A 22,560-nucleotide genomic window follows, 5' to 3' on the forward strand; every position below is an offset into this window, starting at 1 on the left:
TTCATCCATTCTTCTACTACCCTTCTCCTTGCAAAGTGAGTAGAAGAGACCCAAAGTATCCGCCATCCTAGTCACACTGCATACAAAGAAACTCTTAATTTGTTTGGCCGTCACTTGGTCTAGCTCTTTAGGGTTCAAAAGATATCTGATCTGCCTGTTTCTGTCACTAGGACTCATGTCAGCTGAACTCATTGCACTGCTCTTTAAGCAAAAGGGTCATCTTCAAAGTCAATTCTCAGTAGGTCATATTCATCTAATGAGGTCATTAGAGGTCATATTCATCTAATGAGGTCATCTAATGAAGTCAGTAGGTCATATTCATCTAATGAGGTGCATAAAGGAATCCAAAGTAGAACCCATGTATTAAAAGGAATGAACAAGATAATCCATGGGAGCATAAGGAGAAAATGTTACTCCTATTTCTTTCTATCTGTCTATCTATTTTCTAAAAACCTAAGAAAAACCAGCCTTTAACAATATCTAACATGTGGCTTGACTCTGGTAGCCTCACCAGGACTGCACGCTAGGACTTCATGTGTTACTAAAGTACTAGCAATATCCCATGAGGCAACAGGAGCCTCCCTGTATGATGTGGCCGCAGAAGAACTCAAAGGAATATTGTTCTCTTGGGTAGGGTCCTGCTCCCGAACTGCACAGCCAGCTCTCTTCAGAAGGCCTTACCCCGGACTATGGGCGCACATACACATCCCTGCCCTTGAAACCAAGCAGGACCCTGTGAGGCCCCCTGGGGTACAAAAGCCTTTTTGTATCCCTGTTTCTTAGTAGGAAAAAGGTTTCAGTCTCTTAAACATTCCCTGAGTGCCGAAGGACAGGCTCAAATAGTTACTAATTAGGGAAGGGAGGGGATGCAGAAACAAAGGGGGAACAGTCAAGTAAGAAGAACAATATATGTGGTGTTGGTGGCTGGCAGTGGATAATTAACAAAACAATTTCGTATTCAAATGGAATTTACATGCTCAGAGCATTTTCCACAAGTAAATGATTGGTATTTAATTTACAATGAACATATTTTGATTCCCTTTGTGGTAATTAAACATTAAAATAGTTGTAGTAATAATGAGAGTTGCTACAAATTGCTCTACAAATAGTCAAAACTTAGAAATAGATGTTCTGAATAATCTGTGGTGATTTTGCGATATAAGAACTGTAAATCCCAAATCAAAATCTAAGTGAAATATCTGCAGTTTTTTCCCCAGTTCTGTGTACTACTTTAGAAAGCTATTAAACCTAAGTAGAAATGAAAAGGTTCTTTAAAATCACGGCTATTATTTTAAAACATTTAAATAGCATTTAAGATTTTTTTCTATTACAAATTCATAGACGATAATACTGTGTATTCTTTATCTATTGGTTACATAGGCTTTTTAATTATGGACATCTGTCCTAGATTTTTAAGATATTTTTTTCTCCTTTGCAGTTGGTTGGTTTTGTGTATGCCTGTTATGTGATCAGTATTTTCGTGGAAGAAGAGGACACCTGTAAGTATTATTCTACCTACCTGTGGGTTTATTTTATCTGAGATATAGGTTCCAAAACTAATCATTACAGGACCGTGAAATCTTTTATATTTGGAATTTTAAATGATTAAAATCAGCATAGTAAAGTTACAATCAAACATTTACCAACTATACTGCACACACACAAGATGGCGCTAAGTATTGAAACTCTCAATCCAAGTCATGTGGGAGGATGCTCAGAGACAGGGACACCTACAGATAGATGGCTGTTGTTTCATTTTAGTAACTTTTCATCAGAGACCTAAACGTTTCTCTGAGTAGAAAATTGGGGTTGTTTTATCCACCACTAATTGTAAGTATGCTGGCTACAGAATTTTGAAATCTGACTAATAGCGATAACATCAATACAATAACACAGTCTACCAAGAACTACACATACATAAACTACATAAAATACTCTGAGAAAACGAACAATGACAACCTTCAATGCAAGATGTAAAAAAAGAGAGAGAGAGAGATGCTGAAAAAGAATTAATGGAATGATAAAAAGCTAAGTGGTCACATTTTAGCGGAACACTAAAAAAAAAAAAAAAAAAAAAAGACATATTACCCAAAGTTATGTGGGTAGAGATTTAGCAACGTAGGTTAACGAGTGGCATTTATGGGGTGCCTGCTAATGTCTAAGGCACTCCTTGGCACCACTCCATTATGGGTTCATGTAATACCAAAGAAAAATTTAATTTAAAAATAATAATAAATTATTAGATAAACAAATCATACCCAACCATCCCAGGGATTTGGTTATACCGCTGCAGATACTCTCTGGGTTGCAAAGTTGACTCTTAACAAAAATGAGGACAAGTGTCTAGCTAGCCATTACAACTTCTTCCTAGAACACAACTCCAAAAGGGTCTGATGAGTGCTTGCCACCAGATAGGTACAGTGCATGGTGTATGAACTGGAATCCAGTTAACAATGAGGATTTATTTAACCAACCGGAAGAGATATTAGACCTTGAGATTAAACTCATTAGGCAGTGAAAACACACAAACGTACCACATCATCTCTTTTGTGCTTGCTTGGGGCTTTGTTTTGTTTGGTTTTGTTTTTTAATGCTAGATGAGCTAGAAAGTTTCTGACATTTCGAAAGTGCTGTTGTAATGACAATACTTTTGACTATGAGGTTAACTTCAAAAAGTACATTTTCAGGTGTTCCATTAGTAGTTCCACAATTTGACAAAGTTAGTGTACAGAAAATCAGCAACATGCTTCCAACTCACAGCTAAGACAGCCTGACAGCCAAAAAACAACCGGTTGAGCAAGGACAATTTCAACTGGAATTGAAAGCTTAAAAAAATTATTAGAATTGGTGCTGAATAAATACTTCCCCCCAAATGATACACTGATGGATAAATCCCAGCTGAATACCTTATAAAGTACTTTTGAGTAGGTACCAAAATGATCCTGTTTCTTCTCCTCACCGAACTGAGTAGAGGTTCTCAAATGATTCTAATGCTTCATCCCCACCTTATTGTGTGAGGACAGGTAGATTAATCAATAATCTTCTTTTATCTAGTAGAATAAATATATAAAGGGCTTTTCCTTGAAGCTTGTGATTTCAAGCAAAACTTGGAAATGCAAAATGTCATGCAAAATAAAAGGCTCATCTAAATTGGGTAAAAGATTTTTGACCTTCTAGCAGCCTTTTTGAGAGAAATAATGTCAGTGTATCAGATTCCTCCTGGCAGATATCGTAGTTTTAGTGATTTTAGAGTCTTTAGTTTAAGTTTCTCTATAGAAACCTCTGAATCAGCTATTTTAATGCCCATCAAACCAGCCTTGAAGCACCTGCTAGCAGCCTATTCTATTAATGGTTTAATTGTACTGTTTGTTATTAGGGCCCTACATTAAGTTACCAAGAGACATCTGTATAAAGTAGTTATATTACCATCAATTCAAATAATACTTAGAGCCAAAAGGGTTTGGGGTGCTCAAAACAAAGTAAACATGCCGTAGACCAACGTGACATGATAATCGGCGGGGAGCAAGTCGACAGTAGAAAGCAATCACAAACCTTTTAGTCTGAGAGTTCTCAAGTGAGGGTAATTTCATATTTTCTATTGAAAGCAGTAGGAATCAAAGTGCAATTTTAATTAAATTGTCCTAGAGTCTTCAGAAGGCAGATGTGAGCAAAAAGAAATGTCTGAAACCAATTGCAATGATCTCATAGTCTAGTACAATTTGTGCCAACACTTAGGTTTCGGGTGCAACAATGAACTGCCCTTACCAACCCCCAGTCGAGAAGACGTGTCCTTTGAATTGTGTTTCCAGAATTTAAACATAAAATAAGAAAATAATACTGGTAGCCTTCCTATTTATCTAAGTATGCTTCTGGAAAGCTTCTTCTGAAAGGTAACTGCAAGTAGATAATGTAATGTCACAGTATTTTGGCAGACAATATATCATTTATCATTTCGATTTCTATTCTAACTAATGAAAATCTCTGCCTTATTCAAAATGCAAAGTTAAGCCTTTCTTGGACTGAAAGCTGTCGGCCAGCCTTAAAAATTAATAACTACCCGCTTCTCTCCTCTGCACTGCTTAAGTGGTTCTATGGGCGTAACATTTCAGCTGATGGACATTTCTGAAGGGTAATAAATGCTTGAGGAAACATTTATTTCCAGCCACCCATCTTCTTAGCTACCGTTCAGCCTCTTTAGCCATTTCCTATAAAGACTGTGATTTCAGGTCAAAGACAATGAAATAAAAAGCTCACAAAAGCAAGAGTACTGCTAGGTAGGGTCAATACTTTTCATCATTCATTCTAATGAAAAAGCCTATTTATATATGTTTCATTTATTTCCTTTTTTAAAATCTATCAATCTCTGTGAACACTTTTGTGAGACCAGGATATTTGGAACATGTAATCGTAAAAACATGTCAACATAGAGATCGGACTTGAGGACACGGGGAGGGGGAAGGGTAAGCTGGGACAAAATGAGAGGGTGGCATGGACATATATACACTACCAAACGTAAAATAGATAGCTAGTGGGAAGCAGCCGCATAGCACAGGGAGATCAGCTCAGAGTTTTGTGACCACCTAGAGGGTTGGGATAGGAAGGGTGGGAGGGAGACACAAGAGGGAGGAGATATGGGGATATGTGTATACATATAGCTGATTCACTTTGTTATACACCAGAAACTAACACACCATTGTAAAGCAATTATACTCCAATAAAGATGTTAAAAAAATAAAATAAAAAATAACCATAAAAAAAAAGTCAACATCTTGTGTGTGAACCATCTACTGCTGAAATGAACTTGTGGGCTTGTTAGTACCTTGTCAGATTTACTAAAAAGAACGTTTTTAATTCAAGGAAGTGTGGAGGGGAGGCAAAAAGTACTGAAAAATAGTATCAACGTGTATAAATATTGCCAGGCTTTTTCAGAGGAGCTGTTGCTAGCACTACTTCTTCTGATACTAGGTTGCAAACTGCAAATGGGATGTCTGTCGGGCTCACAAAGGCCAGCCTGGGCTGTATATGTTGATTGGCAGGAGAAATGTACATCGAAAATCCTAAGCATTAGTTTTTGAAAAGAAAATGAACTCCCCAGATGTGGGTTCAGCATTTTACATGGAAAATCTCAAAATAGCTCTTTATACAACCATTTGACCCCTTGAGGCCCAGGCTCAAGACAGAAGAAAGAGCCCAGAGTCAGCAACAGAGACATCAATGGTTTAATGAATGGGGGATCTTCCACGTCTGAAGCAGAAAGGGACCTGGAGCGACACCCCACTATCAGGTTGACTCATTGGTTACCAGGGAAAACAGCAGAAAAGCACGCCCCTCACCACCCCTTTGACAAACTAACATAGTGGAGACATTCTGATATAAAGATTAGAACAATTACTACCAGGGGTCGGGGGCAAGTACACAGGCATTTACTGATTAGGCTCTATGATTAAGAGGGAAGGTCAGTCGTGTGGGTAAGGTGTAGGTGAAGCAGGGACTGGTCCAGCAGGGGATGTACAGAGAGCAAGAGAACAGCCATCTTGGGTGGCCTGACCATACAAGGGTGGAGGGACAGGAGAAATTTGTGAGAGTCAAGGATGGAGAAATACATGAGACCCAAGTAACGATGATCCCGTGGTCACAGTCAATATTTCAAAGGAGTCATAGGACTGGTACAATAAGCCATGAAGAATCTACTGGTTCTCAGAGAGTATAAATTTCTTTTGGCAACAATCTGGTGAGTTGCAGCTATCCTCACCACAGCTTAGATTTAGGGCCTGAAGCATGTCCCCATAACTCTGCCAAATAGCTACAAACTTACTACCTAACCTTTCTACTAGAATACAAAATCTCTGCAGTCAGAATCTCTATGTTCCCAGATATAACGCTAGAGCCTAGAAAATGCCTTGCACATAGCAGCTAATATAAAAAGTGATTGTTGAGGGAACTCCCTGGCTGTCCAGTGGTTAGGACTCAGTGCCTTCACTGCCAGGGGCCCAGGTTTGATCCCCGGTTGGGGAACTAAGATCCTGCAAGCCGTGCCTCGTGGCCAAAAATAAAATAATAGAAATATTTTTTAAATGATTGCTGAGTTTATTTATTAAGTCAATTCTCTTGGCCCAGCAACTCATTTTTCAAAATGGATTTCAAAACTACAAGCTTCTCAAATTTGATGAAGTGTTAGGATTATGTTCAGAATTTAGTGAGATGCTTGGTACATTTACAATGTTTTTCTTCCAGTTTTATTGAGATATAATTGACATGCAGTACTGTATAAGTTTAAGGTGTGCAGCATGATGACTTGACTTACATACATCATGAAATGATTACCAGAATAAGTTTAGTGAACATCCATCATCGCATGTAGAAACAAAAGAAAAGAAAAAAATAGTTTTCCTTGTGATGAGAACCCTTAGAATTTATTCTCTTAACTTTCATATAAAACATACAGCAGTGTTAATTATATTAATCATGTTGTTATTATACCCTTAGTATTTATTATATTTATCTTATAACTAGAAGTTTGTACCTTTTGACCACCTTCATCCAACTTACAAATATTTATGTTTAACAAATGGAGGTCCTGCATCTCTTTAGCATAATCAGATGGATTTTTAGTAATTTTGAAGGTCAAGATATAGGGAGATGGGGACTTCCCTGGCAGTCCAGTGGTTAGGACTTCGCCTTCCAATGCAGGGGGTGTGGGTTAGATCCCTGATCGGGGAGCTAGGATCCCACATGCCTCGGGGCCAAAAAGCCAAGACGTAAAGCAGATGCAATATTGTAACAAATTCAATAAAGGCTTTAAAAATGGTCCACATCAAAAAATCTTTAAAAAGAATAAAAGATATAGGGAGATGGAGTAAACCTCCACTATACCACATTAGAGCAAGAGCTTGAGTTTATGGACTCCTGGACAAGCCATCAGGGAGGCCACAGAGACTTGGAAGATAGATGCACCATAGAGTGAACGCAAATGCAAAATACGGCCAAGGGGACAGACGTACGGTCAAAAAGTTGGGTCCAACAGGGTGGAGACCTAAGCCAGCCCCACACATGGGAAGGTCAGGCCGCACAGAATAGGGTTCTAGCTACAGTGCTCTGGTTCAGAGAGGATTCCAGTCCTTGGGCAGGTTAACAAGACAGTCTCTGTAATGAATGTGTTAATAACTCCATGGTGGGCATCCTTTCACGATGTATACATATATCAAATCATCATGTTGTAAACTTTAAGTATATTACAGTTTTGTCAATTATACCTCATCAAAGCTGAAAAGAAGACAGTATCTCTCAAGAAGAATGTCATAAACACCGAAGTACCCAAACCAGTGACTCAAGAGGGGAACTTTCCATGGAGACTAGAGAAGCCGTTTTACTAGAACAAGCTCCAAAGTCAGCACTAACCTCATGGTGAAGTGGAACCCAGACAGTCGTGTCTCTCCAACCCAGAACGCCTATATTTCAACCTAACTAGGGACCATCTACAGCCGTTATTTTCTTCCCCTCTCACTTCCTCATCCCCAGCTACATCCGTTTTCCTACATTCACCAAGCCCTTTCCTCTCTCTGTTGACTAACTTAGATACATCCTTCCGATCTCAGCTTAACTGTCTCTCCCCAATTTAGCCACTTCCCTCTCACCCTCCCCAGGCTAGTTGAGGGCACCCAGGATATACTCTTATATGGTCTCATTGCACACTGCATTTTCCTTGGAAACATTTAACACAACTGTAATTTTTAAAAGTCATGCTATCCCCAGGGCCTCGCCCATTTCCTGACATAATGGGCACTCTGTACAATAGATAATGAGTGAGTATTGAGTGAAGAACTGTGCAAGCAAATGGACTCGGAAGGTTGGTTAGGAGTTCCATTGGCAGAGAGGGGGGAGAATTCTTCCGTTTCTATTCTCTGTCTCCATTTCTATGCATGACCATTCTTCACACAAGCTAGAACCTTGGGCACATTCCTTGACTCTTCCTCACCTCCCACATCTGTTCAGTCACCAGATGAGACACAGTCACCTCCCTTCAAGTACGTGTTCTTCAACATTCTTCCCCAGGACGCCCTCTTCCCCGTGCCTCAGTAGACCCTCTGAACCTGTGCTCAATTTATTTTTTAATTAACTGTGTTCCCCACTTGTAGAGCACGGGGATCGTACCCTGCCCACCCTGGGATCCAAGGACCTGGTTCAGTATCTGGAACATCATAAGAAATCAGTAAATATTTGTAATACAAATATGATGTGAAATTCTGTGCAAATATGTGCAAAACACATAGCAAGGAAAATGCCCTCATGTCGTTACATTATCTCTCATATCACTGTCCTCACACCTTATGAAAATTTAAATTTCCCATTCCTTGCACTATAGAAAAAAAATCTGACTAATTTGCAATAAGTTATATAAATGGTTTGTACACTTATATTTCGTGGAAGTTTTCACTGGCTACTAATCGTGGCCTGTTTTGACAGAAAGTTGACACCAACAAGCAGAGAACACCAATACTCCAGAGGGGGTTTAATTTTCTGTGTTCCCACTTGAAACTGTACGTTAGAAATTATTTAAATGAAGGTGGTCGTCACTCTGCCAATATCTAGCTCTGCGCCCATTAACAAAAGGAATCACCCCTTGGGGGATCCCCAAGGCACTCAGCTCTAACACCACACCCCTGCAGATGATGCCCAGAGCGGGGGTTATCTCAAGGTACCATCAAGTGCATCACGTTCTCTTCATTCATTTACAAATGGTAAATATCAGGCAGCTATTCAGAACATCTCGAGCTGTCTGATCCACATTAGCAGCCCAGGGAGTGTGAAGCATCAGCCTCACCCCTTAAAGCAAGCGCTCTCCACAGATGCCTGTTAGCTTGAAGGAGACATAATCTGACCTCCCTCCATCCCTGGTCAGACAGGTCGGAGCTCTCAGGTTCTCTTGGTTACCAACAGCCCCAAGCTGTGTGGCATGGCCTTTCCTCAAGAAGGAAGACGGAAGGATCTATCCTCCAGATGGTACAGAATGGAAGATGAGGGATTTGGGAACCAGTTGTGATTACGAGGCAGTAACAACAACAACAACAACAATCACATCCTCACGGCACCCTAAATGCAGCGACAAAAAAAAAAAAAGGGCTGTGAGGATTTTATGTGGCTCCTGGGCAATGGTTTTATTGTGGGTTATTAGTGGGAAAATTTAGGAGCCCAAGAGAGATAGCAGCTACCAGCGTTCCGACAGGGTCCTTGTGTTTCCATTTTAATTCTAAATTCAATATCCCTATCCCAACGCCCGCCACACACACCCTTCTCAATCCAAACACTGAGCTGTTCTGCCCGCCCCACCGCGGGTAGGCTGAGCCCTCACCTCTCCAGCCGGCCCTGAGCTGCAGAGAAGCACGTGCTGCACCAGCAGGCCTTGATGCAGCCCCATGACGTCACACGTGCGCATGTGCGCCGGCCGCCTCTCCTTCCTCCTCTCACCCATTCTGAGTCTGCGCCTTCTCCCTTAAAACCGCGGTATTAGTGCTCCCTACCCTGAGACTTTGGAGTCCTTACTCTCACTTTAGGAATGAGGACGTGAAGCCCAGAGAGGTGACGTGATCCTTGCACCCTTGTCTTCTGCCCGCTCAGCGCTGAGACTCTCCCGCTAAGACTCTACAGCAAAGAAAAGGAAAGCCAGTAGGCATGGGTGCCCACAAGCTCCTAGGGTCTCTCTCCCATCGGAACTGTCCATACTCATCCATGATGTTCTCCTTCCCGACATAGAAGAGGAGAGGAGGCCTTCACTCTGTCCCCAGGCTTCTGTGGCTTTTCTGTCCATCCTTCCCACGTATTCAGGTGCCTGCTTCATTCATGATTCTCTTTCCGCCTCCCTAACTTTATATCTCTTTTCCCCTTCTCTCTCCCAGGTTCTTCCTCTCATTGGACCTTTTTCCTCAGTTTATGAATAAAGCCACATAAGTTTAAAAACAAAACAAAAGAAATTACCCCGGCTCCCCACCCGGTATACACTGAGCTTCCCTGTCTCTCATACTTCTTCCCTCCACATCTAGACTTTTCTACAAAATAGTCCAGACTTACAGTGTAACTTTCTCACCTCCTATCCGCTGTCAGGCCGCGGCTGTTGGGCTTTCTGTCCTATATTATCACTGAAAACACTCTCTCGAAGGCCAGCAATGACCTCCTAATTGTCAAGTTCACTTAGATCTTACCGGGCTTCCTTGTAATGGGTGACTTAGGTCACTGCTGACTGCTCCCTTCTGGCTTCCAAGCAACCCCATCTCTTGAGTTTTCCCAGGCAGTCCCATCTCTTGAACAGCACTTATTTTTAAAATATATATATTTATTTTGTTGCACGAGGTCTTAGTTGCGGCACGTGGGCTCCTTAGTTGTGGCATGCCAACTCTTAGCTGTGGCATGCCTGTGGGATCTAGTTCCCCGACCAGGGATCGAATCTGGGCCCCCTGTATTGGGAACACGGGGTTAACCACTGCAACACCAGGGAAGTCCCAAACAGCACTTATTTTACCAATTAAAATTTTTTTCTATTATCCTCATGCAAATTAAGCAGATTTCTAATGCAAACATAGGTAACACATTTTGAAGTACTGGCCCTGGCTGCTTCTGGAGTGATGTTTTATCATTAAGTCCTTAAAATGTTAACTTGCCATCCCCAGTATATAGCTTATACTCTCACCGTTACACTAAAGCATTTTAAGTAAGATCAGACAATGACACAGAGGCATTTTAAAGTAAGAACAAACAATGAAACAGGTGTTCATCCCTCTTAGATAGCAAAATGGCACACAATATTCTCAAGAGCTATACTCTTGGACCAAGTATTTAATGGGAGTCAGATTTTATAATTCCTTTGAAGAAATGTCATGCAAGTAACCAACACTAAGAGGAATATATAGAACACTCATCTTCGTGTGCTGTATTTTTTTTAAAGATCTATTTTTTTTTTTTTTAATTCATTTTTGGCTGTGTCAGGTCTTGGTTACGGCACGTAGGATCTTCGTTGAGGCATGCAGCCTCTTCATTTTGGTGCACAGGCTTCTCTCTAGTTGTGGCGTGCAGGTCTTCTCTAGTTGTGGCGCTAGGGCTCCAGGGCGCGTAGACTCTGTAGTTTGCGGCACACGGGCTCTAGTTGAGGCGCGCGAACTCAGTAGTTGTGGTGCACGGGCTTAGTTGCCCCGCGGCATGTGGGATCTTAGTTCCCTGACCAGGGATCGAACCTGCATTCCCTTGCATTGGAAGGCGGATTCTTTACCACTGGACCACCAGGGAAGTCCCTTCATGTGCTTTATACTAAGCATTTTATTGACTAAAAAAGAATAATTTAGTGTTCTTTCTGGGAGCAATATTTGAAACTGGTCTAAGTGAGGTATTTGGGAGTACCAATAACTTGGATGCCAACGTGAAGATAAAGTAGGGGAGAAGTAAAGGCATTTGTCTCTCCTTCTAAGTTGTACGAGGCACAAAGTAAATTAATTCTAAATTTTATACCTAACTAGCCTTTCAGTTTTGTCCACATTTTTCCTCAGAGGAGGAAACAGGTGCTCGCTCTCTCACTCACTTTCTCTCTTTTTTCTCTCCTCTCTTTTGTTTGTCCTTGCTCTCTCTCTTTGATTATAAGAACAAAAAGTCTAGAGGTGAGTTAATGGTGTACTCAGAGAACAGCTTTCTTTGCTATGTACAGTTCAGTCAAGTGCAAAGCTTGAATGTACATGGTTGTGTCAGAGATTGGCCAGATCTTTGCCATCTGTGTGTTCTTTTTCCGACACACAGCTGGGCTGCATCTCCCAGGCTCCCTGCAGTTAGGTGCCCATGACACTGAACTCCAGATCATGGACTGTGAGCAGAGGGACATGCCCATTTCCAGGCCTAGCGCCCACGTCACTTCCACACGTGGTTCTCCACGCCCTTCCCGCTTCTGCCTGGTGGATACAGACCAGCGTAGGAGCTTTGGAAGCCACATGTTTAAGATGATGGAGCCACAATGTTGAAATAAATACTGAAATTTATTTCTCCAACAAATAGGCATCTCAAGCAATTTGAGTTTGCTGTATGTTAAGGGATTTTCAGCTGGGAAGCAGGACCTCAGTTCCAAGGGAATTCTCACTTTCCACAAATGGATTCAGAGCTTTTTGAAATAGTTGGTGGAATAAGAGGAGAACTCATTCCATACCCTTCAACTGTGATTAATTCCGCCGCCCACAGCATCAGGACTCAGATGACGTTAGATTTGAGTAGACGCAAGACTTTACTCCGATTAAGAGTCTCTTTCTGGTTGGTTTTATACTCACTAATGCTTTAAAACATTTTAATGTCTTCCCACATGACTCAGATGCTTTGCTGACATTACACTGACTCCTTTCAACCATAGCTCCTGATGGAATTCTGTGTTCTTTCTATATTCTAGGTAGCTTGCCAATTCTTGTAGACATTTAAATGCTTGATTGGATTCAGCATTTCTCCCACATCTCTTCTTGTCTGAGGTCATTAACCCATCCAGATCCAAAAGTAGAGTCCAGTTCCAGCATATTATTGATTAATTTTAGGACTTTAAACAAGTTTAAATAGCTAATCCTGTATTGATTTGATTCATTCATTCAAGAAACAGTTATTGAAAGACTTCTGTATACTAGACCCACAAGGATACAGAAATGAATAAGACGTGGTCCCTTTCCCAGGAGATCTTACATTCTAATAAGTGAGCAAGGCGTGTAAATAATTATGGAGGAGTAAAGTGTAGATAATGGTCTGTATAAAGTGAATCAGAAGCACAAAAAAAATAAGCAGAGGCTAACTGTGTGTCAGGGCACCAAGCATGGCTGCTCAGAGCATGAGGACATGGTCTTATATGAAGAATATTACATCATGAGGAAGGGAACAAAGGAAGTGCATTTTAAATACTGGCAAAAGTATGTCAACAAAGCTTGGGAAAACCATGGGATACTCAGGAAGTGATGAGTAGTGAGGTATGTTCAGTTCACTAAGTGAACAGCGGGGTCAGTCTTTGAGGGACCTTGGATTCTGTCTTAACACCAGTGAGTCCCAACCTATTTTATATCTTGGCACTTATAGAGAAAGTTAACATGTATAAGGCACCCTGTGATAAATACATTACTTTTTCCGAGCAATAAATGACCACCCCAAAGGGCTAGCCACCCCAAGTCTTACTCAGCAAGTGTGTACGTGCACACCTACACCCTACTCAGGTCTCTCCTGCCGGGATACTCTGCTAGATGACATGCAATCAATGAATGGATTTAATCTTGGGAAGAATATGATCAGATTCAATTTTCTTTGAACAGTAATTCATAGAAAGAGAAAAGAATTTATAAAACGATCTCAGAAGAAATGGCATTTTGGGGAGGGAGTCTGCCCTAGAAATGGGAAAACCAAAAGTAATAATAGAGGCTATTTTTTAAAAAGAAAAAAGAATATTCAAAGAGGAAATGTTCAAAATTGTAGAAGCAGACAGTAAAAATGAATTATAGAGAGACTTCAAAGTCAACAAGTATTTGTCACTTGATTTATTGAGCAAAGTAGAACATTAGCCAGATTTAAATGAGAATGATAAAAATATATTGGGAAAAACTTGGATAACTGAGAAAAAATGTATTACTTAAGGGAAAAATTATATCTGTTTAGACAGCTTCTTAGAACTGTTTTTAGCCCTTACCTTTTTAAGCAATATTTTTCCTCTCAGCCATTCTATTCTGCTTTATTGACCCCAAAGAGATTTTAAAAATTCATTATGCCATTATTTAAATATTATCTACTCTTAGAAAATTTTAAAGTGGGAAGAAACTGTCAGCACTGATTATGGGAACATCTGCTTCCAGAGATCTGGACCCATGAGAGAAACAAAAGCTGGAAATTCAGCCAAATAAAAATGAAAAGGGAGCTCCAAAAATAGAAAAGGGAGGTGTTTTCGGAATTTTTAAAAATCTTGTTTTCTCTAGAATAAAATGTTCCTCTGAATGAGCCCAGCAGTAGTGACACAAAGCCTCCAGTGATTCGGAGCAGACAGTAACTGAAAACTTACAAAAACTTTGAAAGAGACTTCAGGAAAGCCAAACTGTAGTTGATAAGAGTAAACAGCCATTCCACCAAATTAGTGATGAAGATTAACCAAAGGGTTAAGAGTATGTCTACAATAGGAAAATAGCACAATTTGTGTCGCTTTAAAAAAGCTGAGTAACTTTAAAGGGAATAGAAAATACACTGTTAAAGATGAAAACACAAATAAGAAAGAAAGAAAAAAAAAAGAGAACCTAGCTCCTTTCTTTCTGAATATGAGAAAATCAAAACAAAAAAAGTGGGGCTTCCCTGGTGGCGCAGTGGTTGAGAGTCCGCCTGCCAATGCAGGGGACGCGGGTTCGTGTCCCGGTCTGGGAAGATCCCACATGCCGCGGAGCGGCTGGGCCCGTGAGCCATGGCCGCTGAGCCTGCGCGTCCGGAGCCTGTGCTCCGCAACGGGAGAGGCCACAGCGGTGAGAGGCCCCCGTACCGCAAAAAAAAAACAAAAGTGTATGTGTGTATTGAGGAAGTAGGATGGTGGGAGCTGGTATGTCAGAGGCATCTTTATAAAGGTGATACAACTCTAGCAACTAAGAGTGAGGAAAGAAGCCACGGTGGTAGATGTTTTCTTATCAAAGGACCCTGTAAGGACACTATAACCAGGTTCCCCCTTGCAAGAATCAAAGACAAAATTCTAGAGACGGTCCATGGGATCCTTACAGAATAACTAGAATAAGTGCATCCCTGCATCTAAACACTGAAAGCATTAGGAAAAAGTCACTCTGGGGCTTCCCTGGTGGCGCAGTGGGTGAGAGTCCGCCTGCCGATGCAGGGGACGCGGGTTCGTGCCCCGGTCCGGGAGGATCCCACATGCCACAGGAGCGGCTGGGCCTGTGAGCCATGACTGCTGAGCCTGCGCGTCCGGAGCCTGTGCTCCGCAACGGGAGAGGCCACAACAGCCAGAGGCCCGCATACCGGAAAAAAAAAAAAAAAAGTCACTCTGTGCACTTTGCATAAAAGGGATATATTACCTACAAAGAATCCCACGGAGTGACTTGAAATACCAAGAAAAAAAGAGAGAGATGTTCCCTCAGTATTTGTGCTACTGTGGGGGGAAAGGACTAGAGAATAAAAACAATGCCAGTTAAAAGCTAAAAAAAATGGTGATCAAGTTTGTCACGTGTGCAGACTTCCCTGGTGGTGCAGTGGTTAAGAATCCACCTGCCAGTGCAGGGGACACGGGTTCAAGTCCTTGTCCGGGAAGATCCCACATGCCGCGGGGTAACCAAGTCCGTGCGCCACAACTACTGAGTCTGCGCTCTAGAGCCCGTGCTCCGCAACAAGAGAAGCCACCACAATGAGAAGCCCGCGCACCGCAAGGAAGAGTAGCCCCCGCTCGCCGTAACTAGAGAAAGCCCGCGCGCGGCAACAAAGACCCAACGCAGCCAAAAAAAAAAAAAAAAAAAAAAGGTGTGCACTCAGGCGGATCACGGGTGCACTGGGCGGGTCACATGGGCTGGGCACGTGCTCAGGGAGTGCCCAGCACCAGCCCTGGACAGAGGGAGAGCCACAATCCCACGTGACACTGAACTCCGAAAATTCTGCCTCCCTTGAGCTTTACTTTCTTCCTTGCCACGTCCTTATACGGGGAAGCTTAATTTTCCACAATAAGAAACACTCAGAGATGGTGAAACCTCAGCCTTCAAAACGTGATGGACTAATCAATCCTCCCTCCTCCAGACTAGCTACTCTTTCCAAATATGAGAAAATCAGACTAGACGCAAGCTCAATACAGGTTCCCCAAGGACAGATGCTCTTCTGGGGAAGGGGGAATAGAATGCTGGAATTCTCACAAACCATTGTTATCCTAAGCTAAACAAAGGTTTTGAAATTTTGGAAATCAGTAGTTGATGGGAATGTGTCATCGGAATAAGATAAATGTGTGAATAAATCAACAGCAGCCCGCGGTCTGCTGCACAGTCCACGGCTTTTATCTCACCGAGGGCGTCCACAGCCTGGCAGGCATTGTACAGACGAGTACACTGAGAGCTGAGTCTTCCCAGCTCGCAGCCTGCAAGAAGTGGAACTAATATTTGATCCAGATATTTCAGGGACCAAAATCCGTGTGCTTTCAAACACCCAGCTGTGCCAACAAGGATAACAATGAAATTCTTCATAAATCGGTAAAGAAAGATACATCGGGCACTCACTAGATTAAAACTAAAGCATTCATGTTTAAATATTGATTAAGAATATAAATTACGTGCACGATGTAAGAAAAATAACGGGCTAGCCCAGTAAAATGTAATTGGATGTGGGGAGGCATAGGTAACACACCCGGCTGTCTTCCTGCAAGTCAAATGTCTTGTCAGCAAGTACTCAATATGTGAAGATTATCATGAGAATAACAGAATTTTAGGATGTGATTCAAATACTACACAACTGTGAAAACAATGCCCCCCCCAAAAAGACTGTTGACCTTTAATAGCTGTTCTGTATGGGTATACGATGAAATTTTAATTATTAATCTGCCATGATTAAAGTCTGGTTCAATAAAATGTAACAGAATATGATTTGGCAAAGGTTGTGGGTATGATCTGTAAGAAGCAAAAATGTACCTTCCCTTATTTTCCCAAAACGAGATTTAGCATTTCTTCTCATGGTGGTCACTTCCACAAAGATATTCCATTCCAAGTAACATCATTTCTTCCAAGTGGAAGTTGGCACAGGAAATACGTTTGAAAGGACTACAAACAATGCGGTTTCCTGGCTGCAGGCTCTCCCTGCGGGATCTTTTATAGTAACACCTCAGTTTCCGAGAACAGGTGAAGGGGGCAATGCTCTGCATAACGCTTTTCTGCATCAGCTGATGCCAGGTGTTAATTGTGCTAAGTTTTTTGTTCTACGTTTTAAGACTTTAATAACCAGAGTATATTGAATTCAACTCAATTATCCTGCAGGTCACCCACCAAGCTGTGCCCGGCCCCTCCTTCTGTCTTCCCCGCCTCTTCCAAGGCACTCTTCTTGCTAAGACCCTTTGTGGTGTTCTCACTGTAATGACTGCAGATTCCGTGGATGCTTCCTTTCTAAACCTCCTTTTCTAATACTTCTGAAAACCATCCGTGCCTCTTCTGCTACTTCCCAGGTTTCATTGAAATTCTTCTCCTTATTTCTACTGGAGAAACTCCTTCAATTCAGCATCTTCTTCTCACATCTTTCTCATTACAGTGACTTTTAGAACGCACAGTTGCTTCACTTTCTTAACAATGTGATATAACTACCTTTCTGCACACATAAAAGCTGAAGGTCTTTCCTACTGAGTTGTTTTCAAGTATTTTGTTAAGTCATCTTAAAAAAAAAAACATTTTTTAAAGCATCATTTTAAAAACACTTTCAGAGTCTATAAACTTGCCCTCCATTTGCATTTCAATTTACCTCTTTACTTCAACTACCTTCCTACTCTGGTGTGTGCATAAAAAACTATTTTTCTAATATGGAAACACCAGGCTTCTCTTGTCAAGAGGCCACATTGCTGTGTTCCATCCATAAACGATTTGTGATGTTTTCACTGTCTTAATTACCTACTTTTCAATGATTCCTCCTTAATAGTTACTCTTTTGGTAGTCTTGTCTAGTTCCCAAAATTTATATATATATACACACACACACATTAGGGTAAATAAACTACAATACTTTTTCCACCTTTTGGATATTATGAATAATGCTGTTATAAACATTTGTGTACAAATTTTTGTGTGGATGTATGTTTCCATTTCTCTCGGGTATATAGCTAGGAGTGGAACTACTGGGTCATACGGTAACTAGATTTACCCTTTTAAGAACTGCCTAACTGTCTTCCAAAGTGGTTGCACCATTTTACCTTTCCACCAGCAGTGCATGGTGTCCAGTTTCTCCACATCCTTACCAACATTTGTTATTATCTGATTTTTTTTTATTATAGCTATTTTAGTGGGTATAAAGTAGTATCTCACTGTGGTTTTGGTTTGCATTTCCCTGAGAATATTTTTGTAATGAGGTTGATGTTGAAAACGAACAAACAAACAAACAAAAACCACTTCAGGATGACAGAATACATTTTCTCTCTTTGCTTCTCTTCATCTGTCAGAGGTAGGGTTATTTCAGCCTTTAAAGAACTGCTTTATAAGTTAATCTAAGTTCCCTACAATGACTGTGACCACTTCATAAATGAGTCTTCTACATTTTAACTGCCCTGCATTCAAGATCAGTTAAAGAATTTAAATAAAATTATTAAATCAAGTTATTAAATCAAACGAAGCACCCCCAAATCATCTTTTGAAGCTTTTAGTAAATGGCAATAAATGAAAGCTTATAAAAAAGGAAAACACTGAAATTTATGCTCACAAAAGCAAGCAAACTGGACAAATTAGCATTTAAATGTTATACAGAACTAACAGTGCCGGGGAGGTATTTGGGCTAAACTATACTGCACCTGTCCTCTCTTTAGCAAACTTGCTTGGCATTTAGCAGCGCCTATACGGAAGATATTTCCACAGTGAAAATAGTTAATGCTACATAGGAAGTTATTAGGTCAACTAAAAAATTGGCATATGGTTGTTTGCTTAGATAAAAATATTGTATCAGTATTAATTTTCCTGAAGTTGAAAACTCTACTGTGTAAATGTAAGAGAATATTATTATTTAGAGGAAATGCTCACTGAAATATTTGGGGGTGAAGGGCTTTATGCAAGTAACTTACTCTTGAATCATTCAGAAAAATGTTATTGTATATATATTATTTCTGTGTGTACGTGTCAATACATGTCAATCTAGATGTATATGGAAGAGAAACAGCAAACAATAAAGCAAATAGAGTAAAAAAAAATACTGTGATTTACAGTCAATTAAGGTATCAACAATTTCACATTTACTAATCATAAAAAGAAATTTTGAATAAGATTGTAAATAAATTTATGAAAATAATAAAACCATACTGAAAAAACTATATATTATATATATTTTTTTCCCCAAAATATCAGTGGTTTGGTATGTTAGAGACGAGATGGGCTAAGGAGCAGATTCATGGCAGTACATGAATATATACCAAAAATAATCATTCTGTTAATGTTCCATTTTAACGTTCAAATGAGAAATGTAAAGAAGTTTTCTTTTTATTTTGCTTTAATGAATACAGGTATTCATTTTTAATCTTTATTTTTATAAATAATTTTATTTTGAATATAATTTTTCAATTTGTGAATAATTTTATTCACAAATGTATATATTTGTACTTTTGTTTAACACCCCCTTTAACTTCCAAAATGCCCTATAAATTATAGGATCATTCAACTTTTAGTCAATGATCTTAATTGATCAAGTGATCTTTCTTCTAAATTCCCGCCCATTGGTCAACAAGGTAAGGGAGTTGATATTTGATTAAATATCTAATCTAATAAAAACTTAATCCAGTCTGACTAAATGGCCCCTTTAGGCACTGCTCATTCTCTCTGGGAAAATCTTTTTAGTGTCTCACATTGACTCCCCTCTCACTGCTTCTCTCCTTGAGGTTGTATCCAGGTAACCTATGGGACTTGGTAGGGAAAGGATGGGCCTCAGCCTCCTCTGGTCTCCAGGGGTATTACCTGGAGATGGTCCCTTGTCACCTGGTTGTTGTGAGCCCCAGAGGACTCCAAAGCTCATGTCTACACAGTGATCTGGTGAAGCTCCGCCTCACCTCCTTCAGTGGAGATGGAAGGATAGAGCTAGTCAGATTAGGTCAAGACTTCACTAGAACTTCTAGGCTAATTCATCTCTCTCTAAATCACAGTTCACTAGTATGCCTGTCTTGAGTGGAGGATATAATATAATATTCACAGCTGTGTGCCTAAACACACTGACACAGAGTTCAGTGTTCCTATATGCCCACATATCTGTTAATGTTAGAGTGCTGTAGTATAACCAGAGCTTGGTATGACCTAATTAATATTTTTAATGGACTATGACAAAAAAAAAATCAGGAGAAATGAACTAAGATTAGCTGTAGACATTAGGTTTGGAAAAGAAAGATTGAGGCTTTGATCAAAACAGAAAGAAATTAGAAAGAATATTACCAAAAATAGTGAGTCTATACAGACTGTGAGGCAAGTACCACACCACCAGAGAGAAGTCGACACCTCCTCTGCAAAATGCAGGTGCTTAGGGACTTCCCTGGCGGCCCAGTGGTTGACTCCGCGCTCCTAATGCTGGTGGCATGGGTTCGATCCCTGGTCGGAAAACTAAGAGCCCGCATGGCATGGCCAAAAAGGGAAAGGAAATTAGGGGACCCAACAGAATGCAGGTGCTTATTTGTCAGGGACAGCTTGAGGACAGAAGGCAAGGACATAGATTTTGTGACTTCTCAAAGGTCTTTCTAATGATGCAATAAATATTCTTAAGGAAAAAAACGGATTCTGGCAACAAGAAGAAAAGGTATATCTTTTGATATATAGGGGGAAAGGGCATATCTGTATGCCTAAGGACAAACACATTATTTAAAATCTAATGTTATTTAATGTTACTTCATTTTTCACTAAAGCCAGTAACAACTGTGATTTTTCAGTCACTAAGATCCCAAGTTCTATGTGTGTTTCTTAAAACTTCCCCATTTTTGGACAACTGATAATATTTTGAACAGTCTTTATCTTAAATACACATTCTTCCATTTTTGTGATAGGCAGATACTTTTGTTAATATTATTTCTATGTGTTCTTTTTAAATCACCTAGTACTATGTGAGTTTGCACATTTATTCATATCGGGCTATGTTGTATTTTCAGTTGATTTCATAGGTGGACTTGATGCACACTCCTACTACCAGGATCATGTTGAGTTAAAGCCTGTTCATCTGTAAGTAAAGGTGTGATGAGATGGAAAATATTAATCCTTCTAACTTGGCCAAAACTAACCAAACCTGAAATAATTTGGACCTACCACTACTAATCATTGGTTTAATTTTCCACTCATATTTGAAACACACCTTTCACATGTAACCCAACATTATCATTATTATTTTTCATTCCAAAAAGGATTTGAAGTCGGTACCGTGGTTTATGTTTCTAAAATGATAGTTTTATTTTATTTTTTTTATCAGTAGTTGATTGCCAAATTGAAGGGAAAAAAGGATGATTTAGTCTACAAAACAGAAACTTAATATGTGTCTTGGGGGCAACATAGCAGAGGGAAAAGGGAAGAAAGACTAGGTTGGGATCCATGCTCTATCTGTGCGGCCCCAGGGGCCTCCCTTGAAGTCTCTGAGACTTGGTTCTGTCACCTGGACTCAGTTTCATAGGTGGAGGAGGGAGGATGGATTCAATGGGATAAGGTATGTAGAGCATCTGTAAAGTTGCCCATGACTGTGCCTAGTACTCAAATATTTGACTAACCGGAAGGAAGTCAACAACTACAACAAAAACACCTCAAACTGGACAGATTTCAGTTGAGTATAAGGAAGGAATCATGGTCACTTGATTGATAAAATACTAGAAAACAAGAAAATAGATACCATGACTCCATTCCTAGAAAACTCTAAGTAGCAAATAGACAACTGTATAAAATAATAGATATCATGTGCACTTTGCGTATATTATCTAACTTCATCCTCATGAAACTACTGTAATGTACTAATTAGTAGTCCATTCTATAAATAGACTACTACATCTATGAGGTTCATCGATGATAGACAACCTTCCCAAAGTCTCTCAAGTAGTCAGTGATGGAGCTGGGGTCTTTCCCTCAACATGACATTGTGGACCTGCTCGGACGACCTTCCGATTCTTTTGGCTCAGTGCTCTGTAATTTCATGGAGACAGAGGAAATTTGGACAGCAGTCACTGGTGTAAGAAACACGCATGAAAGTCTTCATCAGCTGCCTCTTTGCCACAGTGGTTCCTGCCCAAATCTGTACCCCCTTCCCCAGCTTCTTTGGGGCGGAAGCCCTGAGAAACCTGCACTGGTTACTCCACCTCCCCATGTGGAATTAACTCGATTCCAGCAGAATGAGCTGAAGGAAACATAGTTCACAGGCTACACAAATCAGCACTGTGCCTGTCACATGAGAGATGTTTAAATATATGTTGGTTTCTTAAAGCCAACCTAATCTGGAAAAACATTCACCCTGTATAACGTTCCAGGACCAAGCAGCCGTCACCTCATTACTCATGCTACTGAGTGCTCATAAATGATCAACTCCAGAAGTGGGTATCTGTGGATGTGGGGAACTTGGCAGGGATTGTGACAATAACAAAGATGATCAGAGCAATGGAAGTGAGAAAAGAACTGAAACAATGCCTAGCGGTGACTTAGAGAGTCTTCTGTATATTTGTTATGTGAAAAGAGGATGATGGATGATGTCTTTCATCTCCACGGTGAAAAATATAACTCAGCAGAGAAACTGCAGTATGAAAGATGTCGGTCAGATGTCAGAAAGATCTTACTATTAGGGGAGGTTATTAAAAAATGCCAATTGATTACTGATGGTAATGGAATCTCCTTTCTTAAATGACACTCGTGTATCCATGTGCCTGAAAAGG

General features: G+C 40.4%; 1 protein-coding gene across 1 annotated transcript in view; it reads left to right on the forward strand.

Annotated features, from left to right (window-relative positions):
* The window catches only part of NKAIN3 (sodium/potassium transporting ATPase interacting 3), a 511,505-nt gene that overhangs the window by 480,130 nt on the left and 8,815 nt on the right, over window positions 1-22,560 (forward strand). The window contains exons 6-7 of the mRNA XM_059995454.1: window positions 1,439-1,499; window positions 20,809-20,878. Of these exons, the coding sequence (XP_059851437.1) occupies window positions 1,439-1,499; window positions 20,809-20,878 (131 nt within the window). The remainder of the gene's footprint in view (window positions 1-1,438; window positions 1,500-20,808; window positions 20,879-22,560) is intronic.

This window comes from Delphinus delphis, chromosome 17 (genome assembly GCF_949987515.2).
Source record: "Delphinus delphis chromosome 17, mDelDel1.2, whole genome shotgun sequence".
NCBI lineage: Eukaryota > Metazoa > Chordata > Mammalia > Artiodactyla > Delphinidae > Delphinus > Delphinus delphis.